General features: G+C 40.6%; 1 protein-coding gene across 2 annotated transcripts in view; it reads right to left on the reverse strand.

Moving 5' to 3' along the window:
• The window catches only part of TPST1 (tyrosylprotein sulfotransferase 1), a 100,712-nt gene that overhangs the window by 42,115 nt on the left and 36,653 nt on the right, over window positions 1-21,944 (reverse strand). For both annotated transcript variants that reach the window (XM_075852912.1, XM_075852913.1), the window contains exons 2-3: window positions 18,386-19,321; window positions 8,353-8,551 (exon numbers count right to left, since the gene is read on the reverse strand). In XM_075852912.1, coding sequence (XP_075709027.1) covers window positions 8,353-8,551; window positions 18,386-19,236 — 1,050 coding nt within the window. In that variant the 5' untranslated portion in view covers window positions 19,237-19,321. The remainder of the gene's footprint in view (window positions 1-8,352; window positions 8,552-18,385; window positions 19,322-21,944) is intronic.

Consider the following 21,944-nt stretch of genomic DNA (forward strand, 5'->3'; position numbering starts at 1 on the left):
TTATTACAAAATTAGAAGTCTTCACATGTTAAAGGACAGGTGTCGCGAAAAAAATTTTTTTTATATGTTTTTGCTTTTAGTATGTTATTAAAACACATTTTATTTATTTGTGTTTTACTTTTTTATTTCTTTTACTTCTCTATGGGAGAATTTTTTTCATCTCTGTATGTGTCGATTAACGACACATACAGAGATGGAATACGGCACATACATCCCCATAGTGAATGCGAACGGGAGCCGTTCCATTCACTATAGCGTATGCCGTCTGTGTGGGAACGGCACATGCACCGCTCCCACACAGTCCAAAAGGAAGGTCTTCGGCTGAGCGACATCCGGCGCCATTTTTATGTGGACCGGAAGCCACGGCCGGACAGTAAGATGACTACTTCCGGTCGCGGCTTCCGTCTATATGTCCAGAAGCAAGGACTAGGAGCGGACGGAGTGGAGGCAGCAGCGGCAGAAGCAGGTAAGTTATGTTTGTGTGTGTTATACGATCTGATTACCACTGTATCTAATCCTCCCACACTGTGCATTCGCTCAAAAAATGGCGGCACACAGTGTAGGAGGTTTGAACATTCAACCCCCTCCTTTCTCCTGGCACTAGCCAGGATAAAGGAGGGGGCACTGTGTAAGCACACTAGAGCGTATGTGTCTACAACAAATTTGCAGCATAAAGCAATTAGGTTGCTTTACCACATTGCAATGCTGCAATTTTGGGAATTGCTCCCTCTAGTGACCAGCACATGGAAATGTTATGAATTAGAATGTAATTTATAATATTTCGTGACTTGTGAAAAAAATTAGAACAATGTGTAATAATTTATTGACTAACCGTTTAACTAAAAAAAATATATATATATATATATATATATATTTTTCTAGCGACACATTCCCTTTAAAGAGGTTTTCCGCATCCGAGAATGCCTACTTGTTAGAAGGGTCTCTTTACAAGAAACTTATCACAGTGTGTCCCCCTACTGGAACCCCCATAGATCAGCTGTAATCTATGAAGAAACCTGGCAGTAAATCTTCAATTTCTCTGCATGGAAAAATTAAGCATTACAGAGAGACAGAGAGAGACAGACAGAGAGAGACAGAGAGAGAGACAGAGACAGAGAGAGAGACAGAGAGAGAGAGAGAGAGACAGAGACAGAGAGAGAGACAGAGACAGAGACAGAGAGAGAGGCAAGACTGGCCTAAAGATTGCATTTTTGGGTTGTATTTCCTGCAGTCGACCATCTTCCACACATTAAGCCAATTATAATGTGAGAGCCCAAACCTTTTTTGCCCTTTTGACATGATGAGATAATAAAAAGAAAGGCAAATCTAACTTCCCGTCTATGTGAGGAAACCGATAAAGTATATGTTTTCTTTTACTCCACTGAAGTGCTTCCTACATTCAAAACAGTGAGGGGACATTAGTAATGTGGTTTCTGTAAGAGACTGATGTGGTAATATGAACTTTCCAAAATGAAAATTCTGTATTGAAAAGGAAACAAGAGCATCAGAGTGAAAGCTACAGCAACAATGGCCACCTTGTTAGTCGAGTCTCTGCGGTGTCCTCGAACACTGTACAGTCTATTACTATAGCGAGGTCTGCTGCCAAGGGGTGGTGGCACTATACTACTTATCTCTCATTCCCATAAGAATGGTCACATTTATTACCAGCAAAACTACAGAGAAAACGTCCACCTGCAATATGTGTGATGAGAAAAACAGACATGCTGCTCCGCAAGTGTCTCACAGACAGGAATGTCTGGCAGAATAGTGCCATACATATGCAGATGGAGCAGAACTGCACTAAGCAGGCCGTAGACATTACACCGCATTCCAAAATTATTATGCAAATGTTATTTTTCGCTGATTTTCCTAAATAGTCGATGCAAATGACAGTCAGTATATTCTTCTAGCCATCAACCGTTGGAGTATAATGTGAATTTTATTGAACAAATCTCCTAATAATAAGAGTTTGTTTTTTTAGAAGTAAAAAACTCATAATGCACTGTTTCACATTATTATGCACAACAGAGATCAAAACATTTTAAAGGTTGTAAAGAGAAGTAAAATGGTAATTTGTTGAATTTGCAGCATCAGGAGGTCATATTTACAGAAATCAAAAGCTCTTTCAATCAAAAAAAACTTAGCAGGCCAAGTTACATGTTAACATAGGACCCCTTCTTTGATATCACCTTCACAATTCTTGCATCCATTGAATTTGTGAGTATTTGGACAGTTTCTGCTTGAATATCTTTGCAGGATGTCAGAATAACCTCCCAGAGCTTCTGTTTTGTTGTGAACTGCCTCCCACCCTCATAGATATTTTGCTTGAGGATGCACCAAAGGTTCTCAATAAGGTTGAGGTCAGGAGAACATGGGGGCCACACCATGAGTTTCTATCCTTTTATGCCCATAGCAGCCAATGACACAGAGGTATTCTTTGCAGCATGAGATGGTGCATTGTCATGCATGAAGATAATTTTGCTACGGAAGGCACGGTTCTTCTTTTTGTACCACGGAAGAAACTGGTCAGTCATAAACTACGTACTTTGCAGAGGTCATTTTCACACCGTCAGGGACCCTAAAGGGGCCTACCAGCTCTCTCCCCATGATTCCAGCCCAAAACATGACACCACCACCTCCTTGCTGACGTCGCAGCCTTGTTGGGACATGGTGGCCATTCACCAACCATCCACTACTCCATCCATCTGGAACATCCAGGGTTGCACGGCACTCATCAGTAAACAACACGGTTTGAAAATTATTTCTGAGCCCACTGCAACCGTTTCCGCTTGTGAGCATTGTTTAGGGGTGGCCGAATTATAGCTTTATGCACACTTGCAAACCTCTGGAGGATCCTACACCTTGAGGTTCGCGGGACTCCAGAGGCACCAGCTGCTTCAAATACCTGTTTGCTGCTTTGCAATGGCATTTTAGGAGCTGCTCTCCTAATCCTATTAATTTGTCTGGCAGAAACCTTCCTCATTATGCCTTTATCTGAACGAACCCGTCTGTGCTCTGAACCAGCCACAAATCTTTTCACAGTACGATGATCATGCTTAAGTTTTCTTGAAATATCCAATGTTTTCATTTCACGCTTTTCGGCAGCAGAGACATCCTTTTTCTTTCCCATATTGCTTGGAACCTGTGGCCTGCTTAATAATGTGGAACGTCCTTCTTAAATAATTTTCCTTTGATTGGGCACACCTGGCAAACTAATCACAGGTGTCTGAGATTGATTACAATGATCCAAAGAGCCCTAAGACATAATACCATCCATGAGTTTCATTGAAAAACTAATAATTAAATGTTTATGACACTTAAATCCAATGTGCATAATAATTTGGAACACGGTGTAGAAATACACTTCTCGGGGGTGTATGCTTGGGAAAACCGTGCACTGAAATGGTCTAATAGGGGTTTCCGTTTATACAAACGGTCAAAACTGGGGTCATCTCGGGGTGGGCACGGCTCATTATCAGTATAATGTAAGAAGAAGAAGCTCATTTTTATCTTTTTTTAGGTACCAGTTCAGTTCTGAAGTTGCTTTGAGGGGCCCATATATTAGAAACCCATATCAAACACCCCATTTTAGAAACTAGACCCCTCAAAGTATTCACAACAGCATATAGAAAGTTTATAAACCCTTTAGGTGTTTCACGGGAATTTGAGCAAAGTAGAGGTGAAATTTACATATTTATATTTTTGGTCATAAAATCCTTTTTATTCCATTTTTTTTTCTGTAAAACAGAAGGTTTTACAAGAGAAATGCAACTCACTACTTATTGCCCAGATTCTGCAGTTTTGAGAAATATCCCACATGTGGCCCTAGTGCGGTAATGGACTGAAGCACCGGTCTCCTAAGCAAAGGAGCACTTAGAGGATTTTGAGGCCTCCTTTTTATTAGGAACCATGTCCGGTTTGAAGAGGTCTTGTGGAAACCCCCCAAAAGTGACGCTATTATGGAAACTAGACCCCTTGAGGAATTCATTGTAGTTTTCATGGGGTGCATTTGGCTTTTTGTTCAGTTTTTATTCTATTTTTGAGTGGTGTGGTAACTAAAAACAGCAATTCTACTATTATTTTTTTATTCTATTTTTTTTTATAGCGTTCACCGTGCGCTATAAATGACATTCATATTAATTTATTCTGCGGGGCGATACCATATGTTTATAGTATTTTTTATGTCTTATGGCGTTTACACAATAAAATACTTTTTGTAAAAAATCATTTACTTTTTGTGTTACCATATTCGAAGAGCCAGAACTTTTTTATTTTTCCATCAAGAAAGCCGTGCGAGGACTTGTTTTTTGCGTAACGAACTGTAGTTTCGATCAGGAACATTTTTTAGGTACATGCGACTCTTTGATCTCTTTTTATTCCATTTTTTGGGAGGTGAAGTGACCAAACAATTGTGATTCTGGTATAGTTTATTATTATTTTCTTTTATGGCTTTCACCGCGCGGGATAAATAACAAAATCATTTTGTAGTTCAGGTAGTTACGGACGCGGCGATACCAATTATGTCGTTTATTTGTTTATCTATTTTTATTAATAATAAAGGACTGACAAGGGAAAAAAGGGGGATTTTTACTTTTAAAACTTTTATTTTCTAATTTTTACACAGCTTTTTTTTTAACTTTATTACTTTGTCCCACTAGGGGACTTGAGGGCAGGAGTCCCTTATCGCAATTCTAATACACTGCACTACATGCGTAGTGCAGTGTATTGGAGCTGTCAGCTACTCACTGACCGCAAGCATGGTGGGTCCTGACTGTCAGGACCCACTAGGCTTCCGTAGATGGCATAGCCGGACGCCATTGTTAGGTGTACGGTTGCCATAGCCAAGACAGCAGCTGACACAGTATGTGTCGGGAAGACGGCCGAATTGGGCGTTACTCCCGTGACGTACTATTCCGTTATGGAGCGCGAACGAGATGGTTTCCATGACGGAATAGTACGTCACTGAGCGTTAAGGGGTTAAAGGGAACCTGTCACCAGCATTTCACCTATTAAACCAGCAATACCAGGTGTTAGTGGGTGAAAAATTATTTCTATATAACCTATAATTGTCTTCTTAGTCGGCTCTGTAGCTTTAGTATTCAGCTTTTTAATGTTCCCACATCGTATGCTAATGAGAATAAAAGTCATATCTTCGTTTGAAAAGAGTCAAATCTTCATTCCTCAAGTCTTTCCGAGTTTACCCGCCTCCTTTCCTTTGCATAGCATCTCGTCGCCTTCCCCCAGCACACAAAATCTTGCACTTGTGCATTGATGTCCTCTTCTAAAGTTTGAAGACCGTTATTTACAGTCGGAGGTGGAGTATAGGAGAGGGGATAACGGCAATTAACTTTTTATAGCAGCGACCAGTGAGGAATAAGTAAAGTTTAATAGGTGAAATGCTGGTGATCGGTTCCCTTTAAGAGGTATTAGATAATAGCTTATAAAATGTTAACATAGCAGAGAAAACTTCAATAGATTAGGAGGCACAATGATATACTCAGGGAGGTATAGTCATATTACAAAGTAGGGTAATAAGACAACCCAACCCTACAGAGCAATCAACGACAGTGATGTCACTGGGAATTCTACACAAGAAATAACAAAATATTGTTGCTATGGAGACCGTACATTGGCTCAAGGGTTTACCACAATATCGAGCTTTTGAGCTGACTAGAATACATTTTTGGTAACGGTGAGGGTTGCGATCTATTTGCAGGATATTTGAGTGATACATTTATTTTACATTTATAATAGGATTGCACATATGCAGCAGCGCCCCCTTATTGTATAAATGCATGGCATAATTACACACCTATTACATGGTCAAATGTAAGAGTATACCTGAACATCACATCTTGATAAGTGGGCAAGGTTTAGCTGAAGGGTGCGGGGGAACCCAGGGCCCCACAAATTTACCACAATTTACATTGTAAATCTAGGTTGAAAAAAAAGACAGGTCCATCAGGTTCAACCTTTCTCAATAAATTACCCGTCATTCATTGCTTGATTAACTATAACCCTCAATTCCATTCGTCAATAAATAAGTATCTAGCCTTTTTTAAATGCTGACATAGTATCTGCCATCACTACCTCTTGGGGAAGGGCATTCCATAGCTTGACCACTCTAAGGGTATGTTCAACTGGCTTATTTTCGGCCGTTTTTCAGGCCGTAAACGGGCGAAAAATCGGAAGCAGAATGCCTCCAAAACATCTGCCCATTGATTTCAATGGGAAAAAGGGCGTTCTTTTCAGACAGGGCGTTTTTTTACGCGGCCATTTTTCAAAACAGCCGCGTTAAAAAAACGCCCGCAAAAAATAAGAAGTGCATGTCACTTCTGGAGCCATTTTTTGGAGCCGGTTTTCATTGACTATAGAAAAACAGCTCAAAGAACGGTCGTGAAAAACGAAAACAGCTCCATATTTTCAGACGTTTTTTGCTAAGTGTGTGAACATAGCCTAACTGTAAAGAACCCTTTTCTATATTGATGTCTGAAACGTCTTTCTTCCACACGCAATGGCTGTCGCCTGGTCCTTAGTAGAGTTTTCGGAAGGAACAGATTATGTGCTAGTTCTCTGTATTGACCACACATATACTTATACACATTAATAAGATCCCCTCTAAGACATCTTATTTCCAGGCTGAACAAGCCCAATTTTTCTTGCCTTTCATTGTAAGCGACACCTCCCATCTCATTTAATAATCTAGTTGCCCGCCTTTGAATCCTCTCCAGTTCTCCTATATACTTTTTACAATGTGTAGCCCAAAACTGAATTCCATATTCTAGATGTGGCCTTACAAGGGATTTATAGAGTGGTAATATTACATTTGAATCCCGGGTTCTTATCTCTCTTTTTATACACCCCTAAATCCTATTTAATTTTGCAGCTGCTGCCTGACATTGAGCGCTGCAGCTTAGTTTATTTGTTACCAGAATACCCAGGTCCTTCTCTTGTTCCGTTATTTTGCCGGTTATCAGTAATTAGACTTTTCTCTGCTATATACTTTTGTAGATCATCTCTTAGAATACCCTCAAATACTCATATAATCTGGCATAAAATTATGCCGCAAATCTATGCCAGCTCATGGCTGGCGTGCATTCCTTTTTCTGACGCATGGTTGGCCAGAGACATGCCTAATTAAAAGGCATGTTCCTCTTAATAAATTAGGCACATTTTACGCCAACTTTTTTTATAATAAGACTGGCGTATGAAACGCCAGCCTTAATAAATTCCTGCAATAAAGTTGATTGATCGTCTGTACGAACGATCCCACCAGCAACAGTAGAGACTAAACTGGATGTTCAGGGAGTCCATTTAAAAAAACCAAAAACCTTGACTCCCAAAAGTGACAAATTAATGGGCTGATTCTAGATGATCACGCCATACACATATATAGTTTCAGGCAACAACGTCCAAAATTGTCCAACCCGGCCGATCACATTTTTGGGAGACGGAAGTCTGCCATCACGATGATCAGCTAAAACTGGTCATTTTGACCAATTTTTATCTCGTCTATGGGCAGTTTAGGAACACAAGGCTGGACGATAAGGCCGTCCTGGTAACTGACATTCCATTTTACTTTAAAGTTATACAATGATTTGGGGCCCTGGCACTTTGTGGGTCAACAAAGTTCCACCACACTCAGGAAACCAATTTTCAAGGTCCTCAGTTTGTGTATTTGTCATTTCAAGGTTCTAACCTTTGCTATAGAGTTGGAAGCAAGCCATTTCCCCGCTAAACCAAGTATTACAGAGGACGCTGCTTATTCAGGGCAAGAAGTGTTTTACTCATATCTGCCACACAGAGAACACATTTTCACTGCGTCAGTGTCCATCAGCCATGTACTTTAAAACAACCCGGAATATAATTTTGCATTGTACATGGTGACCCCAAAATAGAACCATGGGTTTAACCATTAAAAAAAACAAAAAACACAACAAATAAATCTATGAAGATCCACACAAAAGTTCACACGCTGACTTTCAGACAGTCTGGAACTATATATTGAGCGTGGCAACATATAATTTTTACACACTAAATGCCTCAGCAATTGGCAGTCCTGTTGTGTGAATTTGCTTAGCCATTTTTGGTCAAAAGACATTTTAACTGCTGAGTAACAGAACTTGACCATGGCAGCCATAGAAGGGCATACATGTTAAGAACGGTCTTCTAGGTCTGTTGGTATCCTATGAAAGTGCACCACTGAAAGTCACAGAGCCAGGGGCGGACTGACCATTTGTGCATTAGGTTCGGATGCTGCTGGGAATTTCTGCTGCAGATTTGCCACAGATTTCACCTTTTTGACTTTGCGCAAATTTGGTATCCAGTTTTCTGTAACAAGTTAGAACTTACCCGTCTTGTATTATCAATAACCTTCTGATCTGGCTTTCCATAATTGGGAGGGTTGGCGTACGGATCGTAGCCTAGTTTGGCTAACATTGGTGCGATGACTGGCATATCTCTTAAAACATCTGGCGGTATTTTGCCAACCCATTTTGACAAAGCATTCACATTTACTGGCTTGATGACTTGATCAGTGGATCGCTCAACCCTGAAAAATATAAACAAGAATGAACAAGATTAAATAAGGTCATCTTTAAAAGTTACATTCCATAGGGCATATACACATCATAGAGATGGATGCGCTGTTTGGAACTCCCGTCTATAAACCTAAGTGGAGAGTCGATAACAAGCACCGGCTAGCACCGTAGTAAAACGCGCTTGGCTGTTTCCAGAAAACCTGACCAACTCGTCCGAAAGTGACCAGAGCGGCAAAAGGCAGGATATGGGGCCCAGTTCTAGCGGACATTTAATAGGTTATACATTTCTGAGATGGTAATACCCTTTAAGGCTTGAATCGCACATGCAGCTTTTTGAGCCAAAGCCAGGCGTGGATTCCAAAGAAATGAGGAGTATAGCGATTCACTCCTGGCTTCGGCTCAAAAAACTGCATGAAAAACTTAATCTCAAACTGCACCAAATACTGTATGTGTGTTTTCAGCCTTAGAGCAGGTACCTAGACATAAGAGAAAGGCTCCTTGGATTCTTGTGAGGATGTCAGGTGGACCCGTTCTAGAGATAGATGCGGGTCTAAGAAATGGGACCCACATCTATCAGACATTTATGACATATCCTGTAAATATGCCGTAAACATCCAAGATGAGAATACCCCTTCAAGCAAATTTCTGCAGCTGCTGTTGTTGCAACTCAGGCAAGATGACTGCGCCATAATCATGGAGATTAAATAGAAAAAAACATATACAAACCAAAAACAGAAAAATATATATATGTTTCAGTATTCAATATTTTAAATGGAAAAAAATAAAAGACTAGCCAATACATTTCCTTCAGGGAGTTTCCCTCTTTAGTAAAATGGCTTAGACAGACTGTTTGCCCAGTATATACCGCTACAGTCCTCAAAATTGAGCTGTCAGGTAGTATATCCCTAGTTAACCCTAGTCTCTCAGATCACACACGTCAGCTCAGGACATAATTGGCAGTAGGATAAGGGCAGAGAACAGGTACGGATTCTTTGCAGTACTCAAAGCGTATTTTAAGCTTTTACCAACATATTAATCCGATTTATACCAAATAAAACTATTAAAGTAACGAAAAGGAGAGAGAGTTTGTTAAAGAAGTTCTTACCGTAGTACGTAACATTTGGGTCTTTCTAATGTGAACATTATAGGTGATGCATCACAATCTTGCCAGCTTATATTTTGGGAGCACACATCACGTACACTACTTTTTACTTGCCTAAAAACACTGCTCTAACAACGACCATTAATCAATGTGACAACGAACGCTTTCTATGGAACAAATAAGAATATGTCCGTGTCAATACTAGTTTACTAAAAGAGATACAACTAGAATAAAGTACAACCTTTGTCCCGTCACATGGACCCAAAAGAAGATAAAACTGTTGACTGTTATTGAGAAGACTTGTAAAGCATTCAACAAAGTACAAAACATTTAATTAAAATCTAGTCACTATACTTAATCTTAGAACAACATCTAGGCCTCAAAACTACAATAACATGGAATGGTTTATTTGTGGACACATTGTGCAAAAAAAACCAACATTTCACTGAAACTACAATTTATTTATCTTTTTTTATAATCCAAGACACCAGATTAACCAATAGTCTATATGCTATGTGTGCTCAAAGAGGAGCCGTCAGCTCTCCTAACATGTCGGTTCTAGTAAAAACTTGTATTCCCGATAAAATCAATTCTGGGACATCTTTTTTTTTTTTTTTAATTCTGCATTGTGTGGTTCCACTGCTATTCCTCCTGGAAATATATCAATAAATTGACAAGAAGGTACCACACCCCTTGTCAATGGGGGCGTGTCCCTATACAATCACACTGTCCAATCAGTGCAGATACTGTCAGACTATGCAGAAGTGCATATAAATTATAATTGTAACATTTAACCCCAATTACATAGTTACATAGTTCGTACGGTTGAAAAAAGACATGTCCATCAAGTTCAACCAAGGGATGAGAAACGGCAAGGTAAAAATTTATACACATAGGAGCTAATATTTTTTTGTTCTAGGCTATGATCTAAGCCTTTTTTAAAGCCATCTACTGTCCCTGCTGTGACTATTATAACACCCCCCACCCCCCCATTCCCCTAGGAGAATGTAGAAGAAAAAAAAACATATATGAATAAAGGAAAAAAAACAAGTCTTTTTGCTTAAACTCAATTTACTAGATAAATTTTGGCTTTCTGGAACCCCCCACCCCCAATCGGGAAAAAAAACAACAGTTTTCTTAGATCTAAAGTATAGCTAGATGTAGGGGAAAACATCAACTTTTTGCTGAACTTTGGTACACTTGGTTGAGATATACTTGCTGGTTTGTCAGGAGACAAGCAAGTATATCTAAAAACCGTTCCAGAAAGTCAAAATTTATCTCTAATGATTTCTGGCAGCAAATAGAGAACTCTGAAAAACCAAAAATATGTCTATTAGGAGAAAACACCTACGTTTCAGGGGTATCTCAAGATCAAAAATGTATCTTAAACACCATGTCATGTCATATACGCATTTCTCAACTACACTCAGCGTCCCTTTGTGAGCCAGGATTTATACTCCCCTCCAGGCGTAGAGGAGCTAGCAGTTAGATTTAGAATTATTCTCATAGCTAGAGCTACATGTCCGTGTGTTGCGACATTCCTTTTAAAATCCTGTCCCTCTAGGTCACACCATATTCTCATAAACTGCAATAAATCGCACAACAAGCATCATTACATAACCTCAGTCAAAGTCGCACAGCATCTACTTTGTGTTCATACATGGCATATCAACAAGATGGCATTGTGAGCTTTACTAAGATCTCTGAAACACTGATGCCTCAACCACACAACGTAGATATTACATTTACTGTGTGCTGGATTGTTTTCTCTATTCCGTCATTTTGACGGAATCAATACCGTAGTCAACTGTGCTATTCATTCTGTCAAAACGACGAAACCCTTACACAACGGTGACAAATGGAAACCTTTTGCACTGGATCCGTCACCATTGAAATCAATGGTGATGCAAACGGAAACCTATGGTTTTTGTTTGGATTCAGTTCATGGGTTCCCCAGACGGAAAGATCCAACCGAACCCGTGAACGGCGTCCCGACGTATTATATGAACCAAGCCTAACAGCGTGCTTTGCCAGGAGTCCAATAGACTGCTGGACAATCTGGAAGAGTAGACAACTGTGATGGACCTGAATTTATCATGTCATATTAAATGCATTTTATTCACTTCCATTTGTAACAATCATTGAAGAATGGGTGAGACATTGGAAACCGTGATGGGAGTTACCAGCAAATGCGCAACGTGAAGTGACAGCTCTAATGCACTTTAGATAACGGCATTATTTTCAGATGATCTAACAACCACTTCCAAGCAAAAAGCGATGAATAGAAGGTTAAATGAGATCTCTGAAAGCCTGAGATGTAGTATGTGGATCAGTTAACAAATGCACAACAGATAACAAGCAACTAAAAGTGAATAGTACAAATTATGCCCCGCTCAGGAACAGATGGCAGTGCCCAATTGTTAACTAATAACACCTCTTTTTGCTACTAAGCCATGGAAATGGGTAAGCGTGCTGAATGAACTTGCTGGAAGCCATTAGTGGTCATGTCATGTATGTATAAACACACACTGGTCGCGTGAAGGATTATCATGCCATAAAACACTAGTGTCCTAACTCTATGAGCCACAATATTCCTTTCATCCTGTTAGACCTACTATTTGTCCTGGTCTGAATTATATCTATCAGTTCCATTAGTCTGTCTACATCCAAAAGGAACAGATATGGTAATCTAGTCAGTACAAAGAGCATACACAATATGGAGGACAAGGGGTGTAACAAGTAGCCAGCAGGCCCGAAGCAAAACTTCAAATACGGCCTCACACCACCATGGTCATCTTTAGCAGCAAGTGAGGTCAGGACATCAAAGGCATATGAACATTTTGATCTCCATTCTGTCCGTATGTCTTTTCCTTATTTCCCCAACTCTGCGTCTTCCAGTTATCAATAACTGCACCTCTGAATGGGTGTGGGCCCCTTGTCTTCTCGGCCAGATGCTTGATAACCTGGTTAACACCTTTCTGTGCGGAAATTCCACATCATACTACAGTAGCAGCAAAGTAAATGGGATTTAAACCAATCTTATCCACACGCTGTGGAAAAAAAAATCTGTAGAAAAGACATACTGAAATGGACATGATATGTGGAATCTGAAGCATGTCAGTTTGTGATGCAAAAACGCTGCGGAAATTCCAAACTGAAAATCTGCAACGAATACGCGACGTGTGCAGGGGATCGGCCCGTCAACGTCCATGTAGGGGACAAGCATGATGAACCCCACTGCTCTCCTGGAACTAGTTCTGCATAATATGTCACATGTAGAGGTAAAAAAATATCAAATACTGAAACATGCAACTATATTAGAAGCTTTCAAATAAATGTATCGCATGAAAAAGCATGAGGCTGCAAACTGGTTGCTTTTATGTAGTTCGAAAAACATGGAAGAGACAAAGAACAATGCATATTCCTAGTAAGAAGTAACGGTCACTGGGTGGGCAGAACTTTCCGGTACGCGGTCACGGATTTAAGACTTATTATGCTTTGTACTCGCTTCTATCATCTTTTTCTAAACCACAATACACAGGAATGTGGAAAATGACTTGAGGAGAAACTACATGGGAAGGTTCTGGAGAGGCTCCTGCTGCAGTTCTAGCAGTAACTCACACAGAAGTGTAAAGCATCACCAACAAGACCTCGCCAAGTGACTAATTACCAGTTACTTCAACAGGAAATGACTTTGCCAACTAGGTGACAAGTCTTGAAAAAGAGCCAAGTCACAGCACAGCGTGGAGTTTCTGCATGTTCTCTAGAAACAGCTTCTGCCTTCGTGGTACAATAACATGCTCATCCATGGCTGCCCTGATATTCCATGACTTCACCCACTCTACATCCAGCCCCATAACATTACCTTTCCTCATTCAACTGCCTGACTTTATTCCTTCTTCAGGACCCCTGGCATTCCTCCATCCACAGCTATGCAGAGCCAATTTCTGTCCGCTGATGAATTCAATATAGTAGTGGTTGAGGGGTTACTACCATTGCAGTAAATACTACTATAATAACTAATATATACATTAAAGGGTTTTGTAGAATACAAGGCTTAGATGATAAAAACACAAGGTGACTCATGATAGACCTGAATCTTTACTTACTTCCTTCAAAATATCTTTCAGGAGTTACATGGTTAACTATTGCTGTCAAGTTCAATGTTTCACAATTCCTGGATATTTTAGTCCAGAAGACGGTAGAACATGCCCCCGGGGTAACGGTTCACTATTACATTAAGTGTATATTCAGTTGAAAAGAAATTAGAAAGGGAATACATTCAACCTTCAGTCAATTATGAAGGCTTATTATATATGTATTGATTTGCTGCTACTTATATGGTGTCAACATATTCCAGAGTGGTGTACAACTCACACCTTCCCCTGTCCCCAATGGGGCTCACAATCTTATTTCCCTATCTCAAGAGATCATTTCACATGAAGCCAATTACAGGGGCTGTCTAGTTTGGAAAACTAGTCAGCATTGATCTCAATGGTGATGGAAACATCGCTAATGGTTTCCGTTCTACACCATTCCGGCAGGTTTCCGGTTTTCCGACGGAATAGCGGAGTCGACTCCGCTATTGATTCAGTCGGAAAACCGGAAACCTGCCGGAATGGTGTCGAACGGAAACCATTAGCGATGTTTCCGTCACCATTGAGATCAATGCTGACTGAAACGGAAGCTGTGCTTTCACTTTCCGTTGCGGGGTTCACCCGACGGAAACCACCGACGGAACCCCGGAACGGAAACGAACGCTGATGTGAACAGGCCCTAACAAGTACGGATTGTGCAAAGCGGACAACCCCTTTAACCTAGGAATATATTTTTGGAGTGTGGGAGGAAACCAGAAGGAAAACTCACACAAAACTCCAGTAGGGAAACTCTCTCTCTATGACGCCATATGCCCTAATAGGGCATATGTACACGGGGTTGCCTTCAGAGGCAACCTCTTTAACCCGTTAGTGACCGCCAATACGCCTTTTCACGGCGGCCAGTAACAGGCTTTATTCCGATGCAATAGACTTTTTACGTCGCTGAATTAGAATAAACAGAGCAGGGAGCCGTTAAATCTCCCTGCTCTCATCTACCAGAGGTAGCTGAGGGCTGGGGGCTTCCCTGCTCGAACAGGTGAGATCGATATAAGTATCGATCTCACCCGTTTAACCCCTCAGTTGCGGCGCTCAATAGCATGCGCCGCATCTGAGTGGTTTTGGAGAGAGGGAGGGAGCTCCTACATATCTTAACATAAACTATCTTAGAATGTCCTATCTGTTCCCTTTGACCAACCAATCACATAATCTTGACGTGCTTTCTTTTCCACAATATCTACGGTATGATACTGTAAAGAGTTTACATCTGAATACAATCAATAAGTAACTTGGCTTTCATTTGCCATTGAATGATGGGATTTGGAAGCAGGTGTCTGGTGTGTCTGGTGTGATCTATGGGGGATGTAGTGTTGCAGTTTAACCGCTCAACAACTAGGCCTGTTTAGGCCCTAATGACCAAACTAGTTTTTTCATCATTGCATTTTAAGAGCTATAACTTTTTTTACTCCTGGTTGATGTAGCTAAACGAGGGCTTCTTTTTTGCAGGATGAGATGTATTTTTTAATGGCACCATTTTGGAGTACATATAATTTATTGGTTAACCTTTATACATTTTTATTTTTAGAAGGGAAGGCAAAACAAAAAACGAACAACAATTCCGCCATTGTTTTGAATGTTAACATTAATCTACGGGTCGGTAGGAATACAACAACTCCAAATATGTAGGTTTTCTTTACGTTTTAGTACATTGCCACAATAATCTGCGGGATAAGTATTTTTTAATGGTACATATAATTTCTTAACAAATTTATTATACATTTTTTGGTGGGAGGGGGAATAGCAACAAAAAAAATAAAATAAATAAATCTACCATATTTTGTTACTATTTATGCCATGCGCCGTGCTGTATAAATAATAAGTTATATAGAATTCTTTATTCTACCGCTCGTTACAATTGTGGGGGTACCTAATGTGTATTTTTTTTTATGGTGAACCACATATATATATATATATATATATATATATATATATATATATTTATATTTATTATTTATTTTATTTTTTTAAAGAGCTAATAGAAAAAAGGAGATTTATTTTTTGGAGGAGATTTTAATTGTTATTACATTTCTAGGGGACTTGAAGCAGCGATCCTTCGATGGTTTGTACAATGCTTTGAAATTACTTGGTATTCCTTAGCATTATTGCCAATCAGTGTTACAACAATTGGCAACCTAATCAGCCATACCTTTGTTTAGGTCACCGGCTACATGTTAATCCATTGGCCATTGGGCTGACAGACGGAGTGGAGGCTCCCTATTGACCGCAGCAACTAAGGGGTTAAACTGCTGGGATAAGAGTTATCTCCGATCCTGGCAGTGTATTACAGTCGCTGATCTTGTGGGTACACTGGGCAGAACCCACGTGATCATTGTGATGGATATATCTTTCACAATGCGGGAACTAGCACCCCTCTGCGATGGATACATCGGTCACTCGTCATTAAAGGGTTAACAGCAAATGTCTAGTCCAGTGTGAAACCTCAGATATTTTACAAGTGACAAACAAGGAGGACAGAAGCCATGTTTTATTTATTTCTGTTACTTATATTGTGCCAACGTATTCTGCCGCGCCGTACAGAGGTAGCCCTCACTTACCGTCCACATTGGGGCTCACAATGAAAATTCCCTATCTGTATGTATTTGGGCTGTGCAAGGAAAGCCACGCAAACATGGGGAGAACATACAAACTCCATGCAGATGTTGTCCTCGGTTGGATTTAAACTCCGGCAATAGTGCTTACCACTGAGCCACTGCGCTGCCCGTTATAAAGACTACACTGACAGTCTTATACCAAGCTCTATACAAAATTTGTATTTGTGATACAAGACTTCATGGCCTGCATTCTGAATACCTGGTTTGAATGCCGGGCTCTTTCTCCCTACTAATCTGTGTGATAATCTTCTGGCGTCTTACTATACGATTCTTCTTTCAGATCTTAATCCGGAGGCCTTGTTGCATTGGTATTTACTTAGAGCTGTTAAACTTACATGTTCAGCTGTAGAATACAAATATTAGCAAACAAAATATTGGTTCAGGGAGCATCTAAAACAAAGACGGGGGACGGCCAAAATAAACAGTGAAGAAATGTAAATGTAATGGACTATTGTGAACAATTACACGCTTCATGAAAAATCTGTATATCAATGATATTAAGGAGACATTTTTTTTACTATTTCACAGCTCTTTATAAATGTCTCTTAGGCTACATTCACACAAAAGTGAAAAACAGCAGTGACGGGTGATTTTTTTTAACGGCCGTCACACATCTGTTTCAAGAACAGTATGGTTCTATGGCTGTATTCACACAGCCCTTTTTTTCCCCCGTTTTTTTTTTTAATGGCCCGTGAATACTGGCCATAAAAAAAATAGGAAATGTCATACTTTTGACCATTTTCACGGCCAGTCGGCCCTCAGTAGAATTTAATGGATCAGTTTTAACGGACGTTTTTCAGCCATCAATCCTTAAGATGGCTGTTAAAAACGGATCCTGGTCAAGAAGACTCCCAGGGCACAGCCCTACTTTAAGCGCTGTGCCCGGGGAAGCCCTTGACACCAGTGCCGGAATCCCCGGCAACGCTCTGGCCAGGGATTCCACTCCTTGAAAGAGACCGGCGTCAATGCTCCAGGATTCTGCTCCTCGAAGAGCCCCTGGCGTCGCTATCCTTATATGGACAGTGACATCAGGGGATGCTCCTGGAACGGAATCCAATGTTCTGCAATGCTCTGGCTGGAGATTACACTCCTAGAGAGAGCAGGTGTCTGGTGGGATCTATGGGGGGTGTTGTGTGGCCCTATCTACAGTGGGCACTATGTGGACACTATCTACAGTGGGCACTGGCACTATGTGGACACTATCTACAGTGGGCACTGTGACACTAATCTACAGGGGCATTGCAGCCCGCTCTACATGGGAACTGTGGTGTTATCAGAGGGTTTGGACAAATAATTCCCAGGTAAATTAAATCCATTCGTTTTTTTTTAACGGTCATGAAAATAGATGATAAATAACCATTAAAAACGGACAGACTGACTGGAAACGAATGAAAATTTGGACACACTGATGCAAAACGGCCATGAAAAACTGACAGTAGATCAGCATTAAATGGCCATTTTTATTTCACAGTCGTGTGATTGTAGCCTTACACTATAGAGACTATTATGGCACAAGTTCTGTTTCAGGTCTAACCTTTTGTATATATGGGCTTCACGCAACAAACCTTTTTCTTGTTGCCCATAGCAACCAGAGTCCTTATTTAAATTCTTCAATCTAGTGGAAACTGAACTCTGATAAGTTGCTATAGGCAAAAAAAAAAAAATGGGCACTAGTTCTACAAGACTCATTCGATGCATGTGATCCATTAGAATGTTCTTTCTAGACCAGTGATTCCCAACCTTTTTACTACGGGTGAACCCTTACCAAAGACACGATTGATGCTTGTGGTAAAAAAGCTTTAACCAGTTAACCCTTTAAAAGAAAAAGACACCATGTTAATAAATGAAAAAAAAGCATTATTGCCAAGATTTTGATGCAGCATTCAACGCCTGAATCGGACCAAGCATGAAGAAGGCAGACACAGTATATGGATAGTACTCGGGGCCATGGCTAAACGCTAGAAAATCAAGACTTACTTGGACAGAGATACACCTCCAGCTTTGCCAATCATTTCTTCATGGTGTAGTACAGCATCACTCCACGATATCATGAGGAATTTCAATAAGGTTTTCATCCATCTTTCTGGATGTAAAACCAACTGTTCGTAATGCACCATCATACATCTGTCGTAGCCCACTTCGATGCACTGATTATACATGGTCTCTATGGCACGGTTCCACTTGGTTAAGCAATCTCTATAGCTGTTCAAATCAAAGCCAGCGATTGTAACTTTTCTAGAGATCATGGAGTGCACTGAGGCACGTCCATCTCTCACCATCAAGACAAATTTCGCATTGGGAAATATTTTTGCTAAATAAGACAGGGATTTTAAAGCAAACGGATCTTTGTTACACAGGTATGGTGCAGGTTCCCCGTGTTTGACTATTATTTCCAGTAAAAAAGCCTGCATGGCGGCATCTAACACTTCATCAGTAACACCAGCCTCATCTAAGCGGATTTTTTCTTTGCTGGATCGTGCCCACATCTGTTTGACAGCTAAGATTCGCGGAATAACTCTAGTCTCCTCGCCACATCGGATTTCAGGGTGGGCATCAAGCATGGCACGCATTAGTGTAGTTCCACTACGAGGTACACCTCCAATAAATATTAATGGCATGTCCTTGTTATATGCAAAACTAGAATTTGCTCTTTGCGCAGTTCTTAGCGTTGCTTTGGGGATTTCCACTTTGACAGGTTGACTGCGTTCCTCTATTCGATGGTGACACTCCATTGCGTGTTGTCCTAGATAGAAGACGGTCACTGAGCTTATTACAAGGCAGGCCAGCAGCAAATTCTGCTTTAGTTTCCCAATCATTTTGACAATCATGAGACAGATGGAAACGTTGCCGTTTTATTTACAATGGCATGCCAAATAGATTCTACTCCAAAAAGGTGGAAGCCATCTGCTTTATCTGCAGAACAAAAAGTAAACTCACATTAGTTATTATAGACAAAACAGACAGAAAATGCTTGGCTAGATAACAATCTATCAGCTAATAAAAATTACCGTCTGGGATGCCATCCACGAAAGTAATACAATCAGAATAAAATTTCATTCAATCCTTACTACATAATATTTATACAGTAAATGTAAAAAAACCAAAAACAAAAGTTTATGCTACAGTGTTATTGAGTGATATGTCTTGCAAATCATACAAGCTGAGAAAAGTGAAGTCTCGCACACAGAACTATAGAAGTTCTATTCATTATCAGTCATTTATGATATCAATGATGCAGATGAGAAGAGCCTCAGTGGGGATCTGCAGTCAGCGGTTTTTGTAACTCCCACTTGGTTCTATGGAGAGGACCCTGCATGGCCCGTCATCAGACTATGAAATCCAGTTTGTTCTCAGTCCTAACTGCGGAGGCCTGACAGACCGCTTTTGAAAACTATTAAATCAAATCCCCATTTACATTGTCTGCACATACAAATGTGTACCGCATAAATTATACTGAATCGACAGGAACAATTAAGTTGAAGGACAAAAAGTCTAAAAAAAAAAATAATCATTTTTTAAATGTCTTTTAAAAATGATATCTTACCAGTATTACTGATCCCACAATCAGTTCCACAGCATTTTATAAAAGGGGTTTCCTTAGTATTCTACAGACAATGCATCCAGGACTGACCAAAGATCTCGCTGGATGAGGACAGAGGACATAACAGGATCTGACAGGCAAAGTGAACAGTGAGTCAGCCCTCTCAGTGCGTTGCCTCACCAACTAAAGAGTTTATGTATTAATGTCACAAAGCAAAGCAGCATCCATTGCTCCAGAGCACAATTCTATTATCATGCCAATGACGCACATTGGCAGTATTTATAGATTCATCCACTCTGTGGAGAAGGTCAGCATGAAATGTCTGGGACCAATCATGGCGTAAACGTAGCCTCTTTTATTGACTATTAAGGAAGCCACAATTGATTTTTAGATAGAGACTGAAAATTGAGGGAATTGCTGTTTTAGGCTGGATTCACACGAGCATGTTCGGTCCGTAAAGGACGGAACATATTTCGGCCGCAAGCCCCGGACCGAACACACTGCAGGGATCCGGGCTCCTAGCATAGTTATGTATGACGCTAGCATAGCGTCATAGCATAGTTATGTACGACGCTAGGAGTCCCTGCCTCGCTGCGGGACAACTGTCCTGTACGGTAATCATGCGGCCGAAATACGTTCGGTCCTTTACAGACCGAACATGCTCGTGTGAATCCAGCCTTACTGTACCAACACCATTGGATAGATCACTTTTAAGTACTCTGTACATAGTTACCAGTGTCTTAGGCAGCATTTAGTAAGCGCAGCAGACAGCAAATACAGAACTGCACACAAAGATATAACAGGCGGTTTATAACAGCATACAATTGACACATTTCTATGGCTCAGTGCAATGGAAATTTTAGAAGACATTTGCACTTCTTGTATAAATATATATTTCTCAGTCCCCTACTGCTGTCATAAAGAACTCAAACATTAGAGGAAATGACCAGAGAAAGGGACTTATTGCGCGAGTAACATTAAAAAAAATGTGTTATTTCAGAACACAGCATAAAGAATACAGCCACACCTTCATCTCCAACACAAACATTTCTCACATTCATCCTTCTCATTCAACAAACAAAATGGACTCAATGTGGCCTATTGAGGAGTAGACTAGAATCCCACCAATGTATCCAAAACTCCCCTTTGCATCAGCCCCACCACTGCCTGCCCTCTCACATACGATACAATTCAATACCATACCTTACAATGGCGTCCAATTTGGTTACTGCTAACAATTCCTCACTATTCTCCACGTACCATCCCACACACGACCTCCATCTCTTCCATGACTTTCTATGTAATCACTTCCTCTACCATGTTTCCACATTACTAAGGCCTTATTCACACAAACGCGTTTCTCGTCAGTGTGCTGTCCCATGCAATTCAATGGAGCTATTCACACATCCGTTTTACTTCTCGGACCATGTGTTCATTGTGAGAAACTTTCAGCATATCCTATTCTGGTTCGTTTTTGCCTGCCAGACTTCCCTAGTTAGGCTGGGTTCACACGACCATGTTACGTCCGTAAGGTACGGAACGTATTTCGGCCGGAAGACCCGGACTGAACACACTGCATGGAGCCGGGCTCCTAGCATCATAGTTATGTACGACGCTAGGAGTCCCTGCCTCTGCGTGGAACTACTGTCCCGTACTGTAATCATGATTACAGTACGAGACAGTTGTCCTGCAGAGAGGCAGGGACTCCTAGCGTCGTACATAACTATGATGCTAGGAGCCCGGCTCCCTGCAGTGTGTTCGGTCCGGGTCTTCCGGCCGAAATACGTTCCGTACTTTACGGACGTAACATGGTCGTGTGAACCCAGCCTTAAAGTGTATGGATGAATGAAAAAAAAAAAAAAGAAGGACAGCACACATTTTTCACGGATCACTTGCTAAAGAATTGCAGAAAAATAAGTTAAATCAGGAAGTGCTTGCAGAGGAGAAAAACGGAGAAAAAAAAACAGATGACACACAAAACCCACACTGACGCAA

Source organism: Rhinoderma darwinii, chromosome 2 (assembly GCF_050947455.1).
Source record: "Rhinoderma darwinii isolate aRhiDar2 chromosome 2, aRhiDar2.hap1, whole genome shotgun sequence".
Lineage (NCBI taxonomy): Eukaryota > Metazoa > Chordata > Amphibia > Anura > Rhinodermatidae > Rhinoderma > Rhinoderma darwinii.